The sequence below is a fragment of the Ambystoma mexicanum genome, chromosome 4q (assembly GCF_040938575.1).
Source record: "Ambystoma mexicanum isolate Mex_15411 chromosome 4q, UKY_AmexF1_1, whole genome shotgun sequence".
Taxonomy (NCBI): Eukaryota; Metazoa; Chordata; class Amphibia; order Caudata; family Ambystomatidae; genus Ambystoma; species Ambystoma mexicanum.
The window spans coordinates 773,305,203-773,318,905 of NC_090928.1; the positions used below are offsets into that span (position 1 = coordinate 773,305,203).

The window sequence follows — 13,703 nt, forward strand, 5'->3', positions numbered from 1 at the left end:
TTGGTGTAGCACTCCTCCTTTGACCGTGGTGACCTCTTCATCCACCAAGATGTCCCATATTTCCATCTTCCACCGGGGAATGAGCGGGCCCTTAGTGGCTTTCCAGGACCTGGACATTTTGATCCTCGCCATCAGGAGGAGGTGGGTAATCAGCTTGGCCATCACCCCTGATATTGGGTATTTGTCTGGGATTGGCACACCCAAAAATACCACTTTGGGTTCCAATGGGTTTTGGACCTGGGTTATAGCCTCAATTTTTGATACCACATCCCCCCAGAAAGACTGGACCCACAATCATTCCCACCACACGTGCACGTGTGTCCCTTGTGCCCTGCATTCATGCCAACAAAATGGGTCCAGAGGTCTTTTGATCTAATGCAGCCTAACCAAAGGGTAGTACCAGCGATAAGTCAGTTTAAAGGCACATTCCTTGTTGGTGACGCACTTTCGATGAGGAGTCATTTTGCGACCAAATGTCCAGCCATGTCTGGTTCTCCATGGGGCAGCCCAGGTCTACCTCCCACTGGGACATGTATCTGGACTGAATTGACCACATGTCCAACTACAGCAGTCTGTCTAACCTGCATATGCACCACCCACGAGTGCTCTCTAATAGGGTACATTCAGTGGCCCCCAATTCTCGAGTCGCCCTTTGTCGGACGAGCAGATGGACTGATCTAGGCAAATCTATATCTTTCTGCTTCTGTCAAACCAAACCTTCCCTTACAGTCTGCAAAAGTCAGGCAGGACCCACTTACGAATAGCTGGGGAATGTGGTACATTCTTATTTGCGCACATCTTCTAAAGTGCACGGGAGGAGGGCCTGGGGAAAAGTCTGGATTGTGGAGATTGGGGTGCATGGACCCAGCCCCCGGGGATTCACGCACTTTTTATGACCCAGTCCCATGTTCTTATTGTTGCTTTCGTAGATTACAGGAGCCCAGTCCAGTGTTTCCGCGCTAGTGTGGAGATATATGGCAGGGAGCGGAGGGGCAGAGAGAGTTTTTAATGCTCTAGCTCTACCCATTTTGGAGGGTTAGATGTTGCGTTCTAGGCAGGGGAGTGTTCTAGTTGTGCATGGGATGGTAATTATGTAGATTAGGGATTCCCATCCTGCCCAGCCGTGCGTTGCCTATCATCACTGCTTTGACGATACTTGTTTTTTTCCCCTGCCATATAAAGGAGAGGACCTTTTGTTTGAGTAAAGATTTCCATGGGATCTCCACTGAGAATGTTGCGCACTGGTAAAGAAACCTAGGAAGCAAGTTCATTTTGCATGCCGTAATGTGACCCGTTAATGAGATCGCCTGGGTTTTCCACCTCTCTAGATATGCCTCAGGTCTTTAAACAGCTGTGGGAAGTAAGCCGCATACAGATCCTTTGGTTGTGATGGGATTTGTACCCCCAAATAGACAACTGTTGTGTTTACCCATGTGATAGGACAGCAGGGGTTTTGGGCATCTATTTCCCTTTGTGCCAAGCCCACCCCATTATCCCGGTTGTGGTAGTTGATCACGAACCCGGCTGCACGCTTGAAGGTGTATAATTCTTCTAGGGATTACTGCAGGGAGGACGGGACATTGGTGAGGGTCAGCATCATGTTGTTGGCATATAGTGACAGCTTATATTGTTTCTGGCCCGCAGTTACGCCTTTGATAGCTGGGTTGTTTCTGGTGCGTTTGGCAAAGGGCTCCATTAGTAAGGAAAAGATTAGTGGGTAGAATGGGCACCCCTGTCTGGTACCACATGGAAGCTGTACGGGGCCTATCTGTCTCTGATTAACCCGTAGCAATGTTCTGGGCGAGCTGTAAATGGCTAGGATCATTTCTCAGAAGGGAGGCCCAACCGGAATGCATCTAAGGTCAATTTTATGAAGGGCCAGTCAACCTTATCAAAGGCTTTTTATTTTGTATTCATCTATTGATTATTAATAAGGCGCTCTATACAGCAAAAAAGGGTGAGGCAGAGGAGATAAACAACAAACATCGTCCTACTAGGCCTTCTGACATTTGGCTTGTGCAAGTGCAGTATCAAGAAATGCAAAGGATGGGCATAAAAATGGTACTGGTATGGACTGGTCAAGGAGGGCCTGGTGCCCTGTAAGACTCATAAGGGAGCAGGCCACCCGTCGCAGTGGCAGAAGGGGGAATTAGCAAGGGAGGGCGAGAGGGAAGAAAGTAGAGAAGAACAGGGTCTTGAGAAGCTTCCGGAACCTAAGGAGGTCCAGCTCAAGTCTGAGAGGGTCAGGGAGGCCATTCCAGAGGAAGGCACCTGCCGAAGAGAGAGATCTACCCCCACTCTTTGCTCAGAAAAACATCTGATCTACAGAGAATTGGAGCTAGAGGACCAAAGGGCTCTAGCAGGGAAGTATTTAGGCAGAGGGAGTTGGATGTGGTGGCATCCACTGCCAGGAGAGCCATCTGGTAGCAATCTGTTGTCGCTATTTCCACCAGTTTTAGGGCCCGGTGGATGTTATCTACTGTGTTTATACCCAGAATAAATCTAGTCTGATCTGCGTCTATTATTTTGGGCAGGATCACTGTGAACCAGTTGGCCAGAATTTTGGAGGAAATATTTGTATCAATATTCAATAACAGGATTGGCTTGTAAGAGACACAGGGCCTCATTACGAGTCTGGCGGTAACCGCGGCGGTAAAACCGCCTGTTACCACCGGACTCGTATTACCATTCCGCCTCCGTGATTCCCGGAATTACCGGGGTATTACAACCCCGGTTTCCCGGGAATCACGGAGGCGGAATGGTGTTAATCCCCATTCCCATTGAGTCCCATGGGACTCATTGGGAATGGGGATCATGGAAACACCAGCAGCATCTCATAATGCTGCCGGTGTTTCCTCGTCCGCCTGCAGGCGGGCGGTGTTAAACCCGCCAGGTCAGACCTGGCGGGAACTTCACCTACCGCCTACAGGAGTTGTGATCGCTCGGCATGGAAACAACGGTGGCGGCGGGTTTACCGCCACTGTTGTTTCCATACCGGGCGATTTGTAATGAGGCCCACAGTCTCTGGGATCTTTTCCTGATTTAGCAAGAGAATGGTTGATGAATCTTGCATGGATTCTGTTACCCTTCCAGTTTGTTGAAAAAGAGTTAAACAGTTTGGTTAGGGGCTTCAGGAGTTGAACCTGATAGATTTTGTAAAAATTAGGCATAAAGCCATCAGAGCCACGGGCTCTTGATTTTAGAGATTGAATTACTGCATCCGCCTCTCCTAACGAGATTGGTAACTCTATGGCCTCTTTGTTTGCGTCAGTGAGGTGGGGGAGGGTGGCCTCTTTTATGTATTCACTCTGTCCCCTGAGAGATTGGGGTGACGCAGACATGGCTTCTTTCAGGTGACATTCTGCCGGCTGTAGTTTAGAGTCCTCCGCATACCGTACGATCTCTTAGCCCTATTATTGTGCTTCGTTGTTTTATTTTTGCCAGTTTCTGACCAAGAATTTGTTTACTTTACCGCTTTTAGCGCAATACTCTAGTTTATTACGGGCTATTTGGAGCGTCCTGTGTGCCTTCGGGGACCAATAATGTTTATGCCTGCGCTCAGCCTCTTCAATCTCACTCTCTAGCTGGGCTTTAGTCCCCAAACGTCGCTTATCGTAGGCTGCCGCATGGGCTATTATTTCCCCCCTGATGACTGCCTTCATTGCTTTCCCACACTGTTGCTACCAATATGGGCCCCTCCTCATTCTCCCAGAAGTAGTTCTTGTTGGCCTGCGTAATGTCAACTCGAAGGGCCATATCATTGAGGATCGGGTCATATAACCTCCATGGGGGCCTAGGAGTGGGGCTGGGTCGTGGACCTGGAATGACAACTGAACTGGAGTGTGGTCTGACAGTGCTCTTGCTCCTCTGGCTATTTTGTCCACATAAGGCACCAGTTGGGGGGTCGCCGAAGCAGGTCAATGTGGGACATGGTGCAATGTACTTGGGACAGGTAAGAATAGTCTCATTCCCCTGCGTGGAGTAACCGCCAAATGTCTATCACCTCCAAGGTTTTAAATATGTGTAGCAACCCCACTGCAATCCTGCGGCCTTTTGGCATAGGCAGATGTGTTTTATCAGTGCTAGGATCTGGTACCCCACTAAAGTCCCTCCACTATCACCACTTAGCCTTCAATAAAGGGAGCCAGCTTGGATGCCAGCTCTTGCAAGAACATTCCTTGACTCTCCTTTGTGGCATATACAGATATTAGGGTGTAGAGTTGTCCGAATACCATACCTTTCACCCCCCCGTATCTTACACTGAGGCCGCGCTGAGTTTCTAATTCGAAAAATGGGAACCTCTCACAGGCAGGATCACAGTTCCACCCTTCTTGGAGCCAATAGATGCCAGAAACTGCTTCGGGAAATGTTTGCATCACATTCTGGCAAAGTCCTGAGGGGCCAGGTGGGTCTCCTGCAGAAATGTGACAGAGCTGTCAAGTCCACAGGTTTCTGCAGGATGGACTTCCCTTTGGATGACGTGTTAAAGCCCTTTTAAGTAGAGTGTCACAAATGCCAGTGGGGGGGGGGTGGGTGTTAGTTATTATTCTGGCTCCTCCTCTGCGGTTAGGGAGTCAAGATGGGAGTCAACTGCCATCTGACTGAGCTGTTTCTTCGCGCCATGGTGCAACCGTTTTTTTTATTACTTTGAACCAAAACAGTACCAGTGCCAACAGTGCACTAACAAAATTGGGCCATCTGCCCAGGTGACCAAGGGCCAACCATATGTTGAGGTTGTTTGAGGTTGGCTCACCTGTGGTTGTCCTTGGACGGCACTTGCCAGGGTGGGAGCTGGACCAGGGATTATTTGCGCTTCTGGTGAGTTTTGGTTATACTCTCCCTATTTTTAAGTGTAACTTGTTGTAAGAATATTTTGCTCTCATTGCTATTCTGCCCAGTGTTTTAATGGGATTTCTCTTTCTTATGAAGTTTTTTGAGTTTCCATTTTGTAAATTTGAATTTTTTATAATTGTTTTTATGAACTTTATGGTTTTCTAATACGGAATAAAGTTTTAATGAATGAATGTAGATGGTAGCCTGTAAGACAAGTGTTCATTTTCCAGGTCCCTGTTCTGGGTCTTCTCATGTGCCTTTCCTAGGAGAGGATTGGTAATGCTACCTGTTCGGTCCCTGGTGACCTGGGGGCATCTGGTTTGTTGTGCAGGCCTGCCAGTGTTGCTTGGCGGCTCAGCAAGGTCTTTTTGTTTTCCGCATATGGAGGTAGCATCTCTATTCGGCTCTTTCTCCCTTCTTTTGACGTCTCTCTCTCCCTTTGCACCCGATCATTGGAGTGGCCTGGCAACAATTCGGATTTCTTCGCTGGTTTTTCAGCTTGATGGTTTTTCTTGTTTTTTGGTTACGATGTTGGAGCTCTGAAAGCAACAGAAAGACACTGACAAGATTCTGATATTGGAGGTAAGGCTTGAGATAACAGTGCTCTGCATAGAGAAATGCTGACACAAGGTGGCAATACAGTACCTGAGGTCTTCTCACCTTCCACCACCCACCGCATGGGCAGGACTGGCTCTAGATTTTTTCTTGGTAGTTCTCCCACCCCCGGGTGAGAAGAGTTCCCTTTTCCTCTTGACAAGTCCAGATTACTGGCCTTGACACATCATCACATCATTTAGACGTCAGGATGCCATTTCGTATAGAAATAACATACTAATATAAAGTATCAGATGACAGAGACAGTCTTTAAGTGAGTGTGGCTTTACAATATGCAGGGGTTGGTGGGTTGTCGATAAACCTGATGATAGATGGGTTAGACTGAACAAGAAACAGACCACAGACATTAACAAGGGGACCAACATAAATATGATGAATATACAGGGCCCAGTGCCATTGGCGATGTTTAAGCAATTTACATATTGGCATATTTACATTCTTCCTTAGTGGCATAATATCAAGGGTGTTTATGGGTGTCAGTTGAGATGCGGTAGGGAGGTGGCAGGAGACCCTCCATCACTAGCTAGCAGGTGGTTTTTGAGTCAGGTTTGGAAGAGTTCTATTGGTGACGTTGATGGCTGGAGGAGTGTAAAACAAGTAGTAAGAAAGAGCAGGATGCAGCACAGGGTGGGTGGGCGCAGAAAGTTTGAGAAGAGACTACAAAATATAAGGGGGCGATACAGTAAAGAGAGACGCAGTCAGCATTGGGGCACCAGACCATTGACAGATTTGAAGAGAAGCAACAGGAATTTGAAAAAGGGGCAATTGTGCAAGTAGAGCCATCCAGCATGGTGTTTGTGGAAGAAGGTTGGGGAAGTTCAGGCTAAGTTATATAGTGGGTGTCTGGTATAGTTGAGGACTTTGTTCAGTGAGGAAAGAGAGTGGAGAGGGAGACTAAGGGGTATGCTATAGCAGTAGTCACGTTTGCTGAGTACTAGGCTAGAGATCAGTATCTTGGCTGTGTTATGCATGATGGCAAATCTTTCTTATATTCCAGAGGTTGAGCCTGACCGTGGTGGCCATCGTAGTGACAAATTGAGAGTCCAAGCTCACTGTGGAAGAGAACCCAAAGGTTGTAAGCCATGTGTAATGGAGATAGGGGCCTGCAGTGAAAGCTGAGAAAAAGATTACTTCTGTTTTGGTGGAGTCTGGCATCAGGCAGAGCAGAGCAATCCAGTGGTGGAAAGCTGTGAGACAAATGGTGATGCTTTCTGATAGGATCTATGTGATCACTGCGACCACACACACACATATATTATATATATGTGGGTAAAAGGGGTGTTTAAAAGAAAAGTCGGGCATTTCGACCGTTGCAATTGTGAGGGCGACATTTTGTGCCATTACTTTTCTGATATAGCTAGGGCAAAGGAGGAAAAGGATAAAGAGATGTAAGTGTCATCAGCAAAGGGAAGAAAGAGGTGTAGTGGGAGAAGAGTAGTGGCCCTGGGACCCTTCCCTGGGGAGCACCCTCTGGTAAGGGAATGGGTGGCATGGGGCAGAGTTCAATGATATAGAATAGAAGTAGTTTGAAGGCACCACAGTCAAGGTGAGTGCCCTTAAAGCTGATATAAGAGAGGGTTTGAAGGAGAGAGGGAGTATCTACTGTGTCGAAGGCAGAAAAGAGATTGAGTTGAATGAGGATGGAGGAGAAGTGAGAATGATAAGAGGTTGACAGAATGTTGGAGACATGGATGAGAGCTCTTTCAATGGAGTGTTTACTCAAAAGTTCTTATTGGAGGGGAGCTCTGAGTTTGCAAGCCTCAAGGTAGTTCACAATGTGACTGAAGATGACATACTCAAGTAATTTGGACTGGTAGGGCAGGAGAATTATAGATGTATTTGAAAAGAGGTTTTTATGATCAGATGTGGGCTGCAATTATTTAGTATGTGAAGAACTTGGGCTATTTTATAGCAGACCGAGAGGATACCTGAAGAGAGGGTTAGGTTGAAGAGGAGTGAGAAATAAAATGCAAAGTCTTTAGCAGTGAATGAGCGATTCTTGGGGCGGATGGAGGATGACCTAGAGGCTCAGGGATAGTTTACTGGGTGAGATTAGAGAAAGGATATAGGGTTAGTATAGAAAGTGGATTTAGCAGAGTCAAACAGTAGTCAGGATGAAGAGAGAGCCTTTATAGGTGGTAAGATGAGTAGCAGTTTTTAGGCCATCAGAACAGGTGGTGGTGTATGGCTGTCCTTAGCTGTTAGATGGCTATCAAGATCAATGGCTCAGGAATTATGGGGTGAAGGAGCGGGCAAGGTAGTGGCAGTCAAGGAAGTTGCCAGAATATTGTTGAATTTAATGAAAGCGAGTTCAATAGAGTGGGTAAAGGGAGACAAGAGGGCAAGGGGGGAGGACTTGAACGGGTTGAGATAGGGGACATGGAGTCATGTTTGAAATATCTTTTAGTAATTGCAGAAGGAGTGGGGAAGTGAGGAGGAAGTTGGATGGAACTCCTCAAGTGAATAAGGGAGTATTTGGAGGCAGAGGGTATGACAGAGAGAGCAAAGCAATAAGCATGGGGATAGAAAGATGAGTTTGAGAGAGTTCCCTACGGTGTGAGTAGGAAGATTATGGCTGTTAATTAGGGAGTGATCAGATAGAGTGGAGTCCAGCTGCAGGTGATGGGGATTTGTCATGTTGGAGACATGAAGTCCCCAATTATGATGATGGGAAGTGATTCAAGTAGTAGATTTCGATCAGAGTAGAACAGATTGAGGGTTCCAGGTGGGCGGTAGATGAGGAGGATTATAAGAGGGGTGGGTGGAAGAAGTAGGGCAGAGATGTATTTGAATGATGGGGAATACAGTCAGAGGGAGTTAGAGGGCGTATGGTGAGCCATTGCTGACCATTTGGGCCAACAAAACTACCTTTTTTGTATGTTGAGGGGAATGGGAGAAGATAACAAAGTCAGTGGGTAATGCAGTGAGATGGACAGCATCATGGGCAGTGATCTGGATTTTGGTGGCACCCATCACTGAGATATCAAGCTGGTGAGAGTCAAAGTGGTCAGCAAGGAAAGATGTGTTGTTTCAGGGTATGCTTGCTCTTAGTAGAAAAAGAGGCAATACAAGGAAAATGCAAGAAGAAGCAGAATGGATAAGCAGAATCACAATAAATAATGCAAAAAGGGGCAGAATGTAATATACAGGGACATCTGGGTTCACAAAAGATCAGGAGAAGATGCCAGAAATCCAATATTAAAACAAAATCTAGGAGGCTGGTTAGGCAAAAATAAATTCAGCTACTCACCGTCAAATAGAGCATCCAAATCCTCAGGCAGGTCAGAGAAAACTTGAAGCACAACATAAGCACAGAAGTCCGAATCATGATCTAAGAGCTGTTCATGTAACATTTGGTACTTAAAAATGGGATGAACCAATCATGAAGCACTTGGTAGTAACAAGCTTGTTGAGGATCAATGAGAGAGATTTTGGATGCCCATCTTGCTTTCGGCATAGGGTCTTGCGCCTGCATGCTGAAACACGACCCTCATCCAGAGCCACACGGCCGTTGCGGCATGAGGCCCAACTGGGAAATGTTGATGGCCGTGCACCATTGGGCTGTGGTAGAGGAAACTGAAGCAGCCATCGAAAGTACAAGTGGATTAAATGCTGGGCTAATGAGGCTGCTGGGGCTTTACAGTGGTCTTGTTGATAAGGCAGAGAAACTTGAAGTCAATGCACTGTTTAACTCGAAGCTGACAAAATGATTTTATATACATGGCCTATGATCAAGGAGTATGGCCTGGTCTATTTACACCACCTCTGGGACAAACCATGTTTTGGCCTTAAAGAAGTTTGCAGAATGTTTTGCTGGGAGCCAGGAATACAGGTTTTTGCGGTTCACTGTGAGTGATGTTATGGAAGAAAGAGAGGAAGTGGGAAAATCCTTTCTTGCTGGGTGTGGTTTGACAGGAAGGTTACCATCCATTTCACTGTTAACGTATGAAGACCCATTCCTTCTTTAAGTCGAAAGAAAAGGATGTTGTGTTCAGAGTATTTAAAGCAGCCACTCTTATCCATCGTCCAAAATGTTAGCCTGGTGTATTTTCATTGGTGCAAAGTATGTTTTAGTGTAGGTTCCTGTGTCACCTTACTGCTATAATAAAGATATAAAATGCACATTGTCACAATTGCAACGTAATTTGACAAGTTCAGAAACCTATTCAAAAATATTACCACACAATGTTTTTATGCTTCAAGTATATTTGCTGAAAATCATGTGTTTGAGTGTACTATGGAATGTGATGGAAATACTGTTTGGCAGCAGGTATAATGGATTACATGAATGTATTACAGAGCCATTGGATCCAAAGGCACGCTCTTCACCTAGCAAGAAATGCAAGGAGAGATTCCCAGACAACTCAAAGGATGAAAGTGATGGTATGTGGCATATATTTTTCAAAATGGAAAATGTTCATGGAGAGTTTTTTTGTTAAAGGAATGTTTTCCTCCTCTGTGAACCAATGCGTAATGTTGCCTCGTTCAGTCTGGGTTCACTAGACCTTTAAGCTGCCAGTACTTTCAGAAGAGAAATATTTTTGAATCCATTCATTTTTTTTTAATTCGAGGTTTAAAGGACAGCAACACATTTTCATTTTCATTGTTTAATACCGTTTGTTTTTATGAAGTGAAACATTATGCGCCCGTGTGTATACATGCACATACGTACATACTGGTGTTGAAATATTTGTGAGGGCCTGGCCTTTCGTGCTCTTAGAAAGTGTAAACAAACGAGTGGGACATAGACCAGGGACAAATATATATAAGAAACAGCTGACTTACAGAGGTAACATTAACGTATGGGGAGGGGGTGCTTCAAACTATAGAGGAGTACTATCTAAATATACAAAATTATAATAAGAGTCCCTGGAGGGAGTTAGAATCAGATGGTGAGGATGGGGGAGAGGGCAGGGGAGTTCCCGCTTTAAAAAGTAAGCAAAGCTTAAGCTGAGTTTTCAAGAGATTTACAGTTGGTCTGGCTTTGATTGTGATGAGCAGCATGTTACAGTGGAGCAGGGAGGAAGAGCGGGAGTGAGAGGATGCTCACGTGGGAATGGGCAGTGATGTTGAGTGCAAAGGAGGAGTGGAGGTAATACAATGGTGAGTCGACAGAGACACAATCAGACAGACACCGATGAGCAAGACCAGCTCTATGGATGTTCATATAATTAAAAAAAAACTGATTTGGTGAGGTTGGCTTTAAACCCTGAGGCTCGCCGTAGTTCATGGATGCAGAATTCATAGTGAGCTGCAATTGAGCCTGTTTTTTTGGGCCGTATTGCGACATTTCAGGTGAGTGGATCATTCTAAGATTTCCGATGGGGTGTACACTGATTGTGCGACTGCATTAAAATGGATGGGAAAGTTCCTAAGCCAGTGTTGTGCTCATAGACTTCCTTACTATCGCGTGGGTACTGCAAGGTAAAAAAGGAAGCTATATTATTACCTGTAATGGTGCTAATACTCCAGACAGAAATAATTGAAGAGTAACAGTTCCACACCAAACATCAAAGCAATTTTCCACCTTCATTGCCCTTGTTGTATGTCCAAATTAGATACAACAGCACTGAAATGCCACAGGATGGCTCACTGCTATTGTTTGTGGTGATTATGAAAGGGTTGCCAGATTTAGTGGGGGCTGTGGTAATTCGTATATAATTAGGAAAACAAAATGTTTTAAGAGAGGGCTGCTGCCTTTGAGGATTAAGCCTACGACTACAGGGTAAACAAATGATAGATTAAGTGAAGGATATCCCAGCAGGCAAGTGCTCCTCATTGAAAAGTCAGAGAATACAACTCAAAGTTCGGATTAACTATTTTAATCAAACATGGATTGTTCAATAAAAATTCAGAGAACATAATACACAAAAAGATAAGATCAATATGACAAAAAAGAGATGTCTCATTCAAACACAAAGTGAAAGCTTAGTTGCATTATTGGTTAGTATTGTGACAACCTGCCTAATGAAAAAAGGCGCAGGCATGGATCATGTCAAAAGTACCTGAAATGAAACAAAATCTTTTTCATTTCAAGTGTGTCAATTGCACCATATCACAAATTCCAAAAGTACTGTGAGCATATATTATGCTAAATTCAGATTTGCCCACTGCATGGCCATAAGTTTCACCTGTCTAGGGGCTTTCTCAAGGCAACATTATAGTCTCTTTATACCAGTCAGAGTGTGCACAAGAGTAGTACAGGTAATGAAAAAACACCAATGTTACATCCATTGAGATCAGAGTACAACAACAAACAATACAAATAAAACTTGATGGAGAAAATGGAAATGAGACGGGGTAAAAAAGAAAATAAAGTAAAAACATGTTAGCCTTGTTAATATTGTTGAGGTAAGGGTAACGGGAGCACACACAGGTAACACTAGACAAGTTTCTTCGCATCTAGTTCTATTTAGGTTCACATTTACTTCACCCATTCTAGATCAGCACAGCTGAAAACGTTCCAAGGATACAGTTACTTTAAGGAAATGTATACTTATGGAGGGAGGAGAGGGATTTTGTTGCGGATGGTGGGAATCTAATGTACACTCTATGGCTTCATGCGCCATTCTGTATCATCCACATGCTCGTACTCCCTTTAAATTAACATATATTGCTCTTTGCATTACCTTACAAAGGTTTTCTCTTTGTGTACTGGGGCAATGGGCCAAAAGAACTACAGCAGCAGTACGAGTCCCTAGGTCCTAATGTAATTGCCATCTGCAAAGCCCAAATATACAACACATAATCAAAACCCAATAAAGATCCATAATATTTTTGCAAACCATACAAAAATATTGAGACATATCAGCATGTTTTGCACACCTAGAGAAAGTACTCATGCCCATGTGTGGGTAGATATTATGGGTCTGTAGTACCGTAATGATGCTCCTTAGGGTGATCCCTTATCCTTCAAACCGAAATGCAAGTTTGCATTCTGGCTATACTTCAAGCTTGTCAAAATAGGCAATGCCTCTCCGTGTTCATGCTGTCAAACAATATACAAATATTTGACTTAAGTAATGCTGGTCCTTTGAATGCCACTTCCACACTATCTGGCCTCCAGGGCACTTGCTCACCTGTGTATTAGGGCTAAGTTACAGACGAAATGTGTATGTGATTTCTCAGCATTCTGCGCATCAGTGCCATCTTGTTTTGATATTTTTAATGCCAACGTAATCCTGGGTCATGCAGCGTTGTCTGAAATTTAGAGAAATAATCCAAATAGAAGTCGAAACAAAGCTGCTATTATATTAGGTATATTGTTAACACAAGGAATCTACTTTCACTTGACACAACATCTAGTCCCAATGCATTAGTACACTCGCAGCGTTCTCCAAATACTAATGCAATGCCATATTGGAATGGTGTTAAAACTAGGTTAGTAGGTTATATATTTTATATGGTGAGACAATACGGTTAGAAAATGGACCACATCTACTCTGGACCCAATTAAAAAATACCTAACATACCAAGTAAAGGTGGAAACTTATGAAACTATTTCTGCAAACTAACTGAAACTGAATAGGCCTTTCACCCAATTGTATCTGCATGTTGGTTGTGTGCGCAGCAAAATAAACAAGGCACCATACTATAATATTATTGAAAAAGATTCCGCTGAGTAATGTCTATGTGCATAATGCACATATATGCTTGAATATAGCCTGTTTCGTATATGTTCTTGTTCTGGTAGGGTTTTAACATTTAATTTTCGTTTGATAATCATTGTCACGCATAATGTTGCCACCTGGAATGTGTGTACATTTAAAAATAAAGTAGTTATACTGCAAAGGTTGTCTTTGCCAATTTAGTTGGCTTCAAATTACAGAAGACGTAGCCAGGATTGATTGCACTCATATCCAAGTACAATTCATAGTGAAAGCCGAGAAGTTTGGAAATCTATAATATGCTTGATAAATTAATAGCATTGGCCTAGTGGAAATTAGTAGAAAACATATCCAGCTGTTAATGCATCAAAGTACCATCACAATATAGTTAACTCAAATGTAACTGTCTTGTCATAAGAAAATCTAAATTTCTGTGTCCAGGTTAAGTCCATGTACGGTCGATCTCAACTTACAAATATACCTGGCCGACATCTTTCTTAATTCCTTCTCCCTGCCTCTTGTTTTTGGCTTTACCTGGTAATCGCTAGATTTCTCACATGTTTCTTATCTTCCGGTCTTTGCATTTCCAGCCAATGTTGGGTAAGTGGGGTTCGCAGGTCTTCCTTGTTATTAGAATATCAAATGTTC

General features: G+C 44.1%; 1 protein-coding gene across 1 annotated transcript in view; it reads left to right on the plus strand.

The window, feature by feature from the left end:
• LOC138467292 (ADP-ribose glycohydrolase MACROD2-like) overlaps positions 1 to 13,703 on the plus strand; it is a 1,886,603-nt gene that overhangs the window by 355,884 nt on the left and 1,517,016 nt on the right. Inside the window, exon 4 of the mRNA XM_069607287.1 lies at positions 9,748 to 9,831. Coding sequence (XP_069463388.1) covers positions 9,748 to 9,831 — 84 coding nt within the window. The remainder of the gene's footprint in view (positions 1 to 9,747; positions 9,832 to 13,703) is intronic.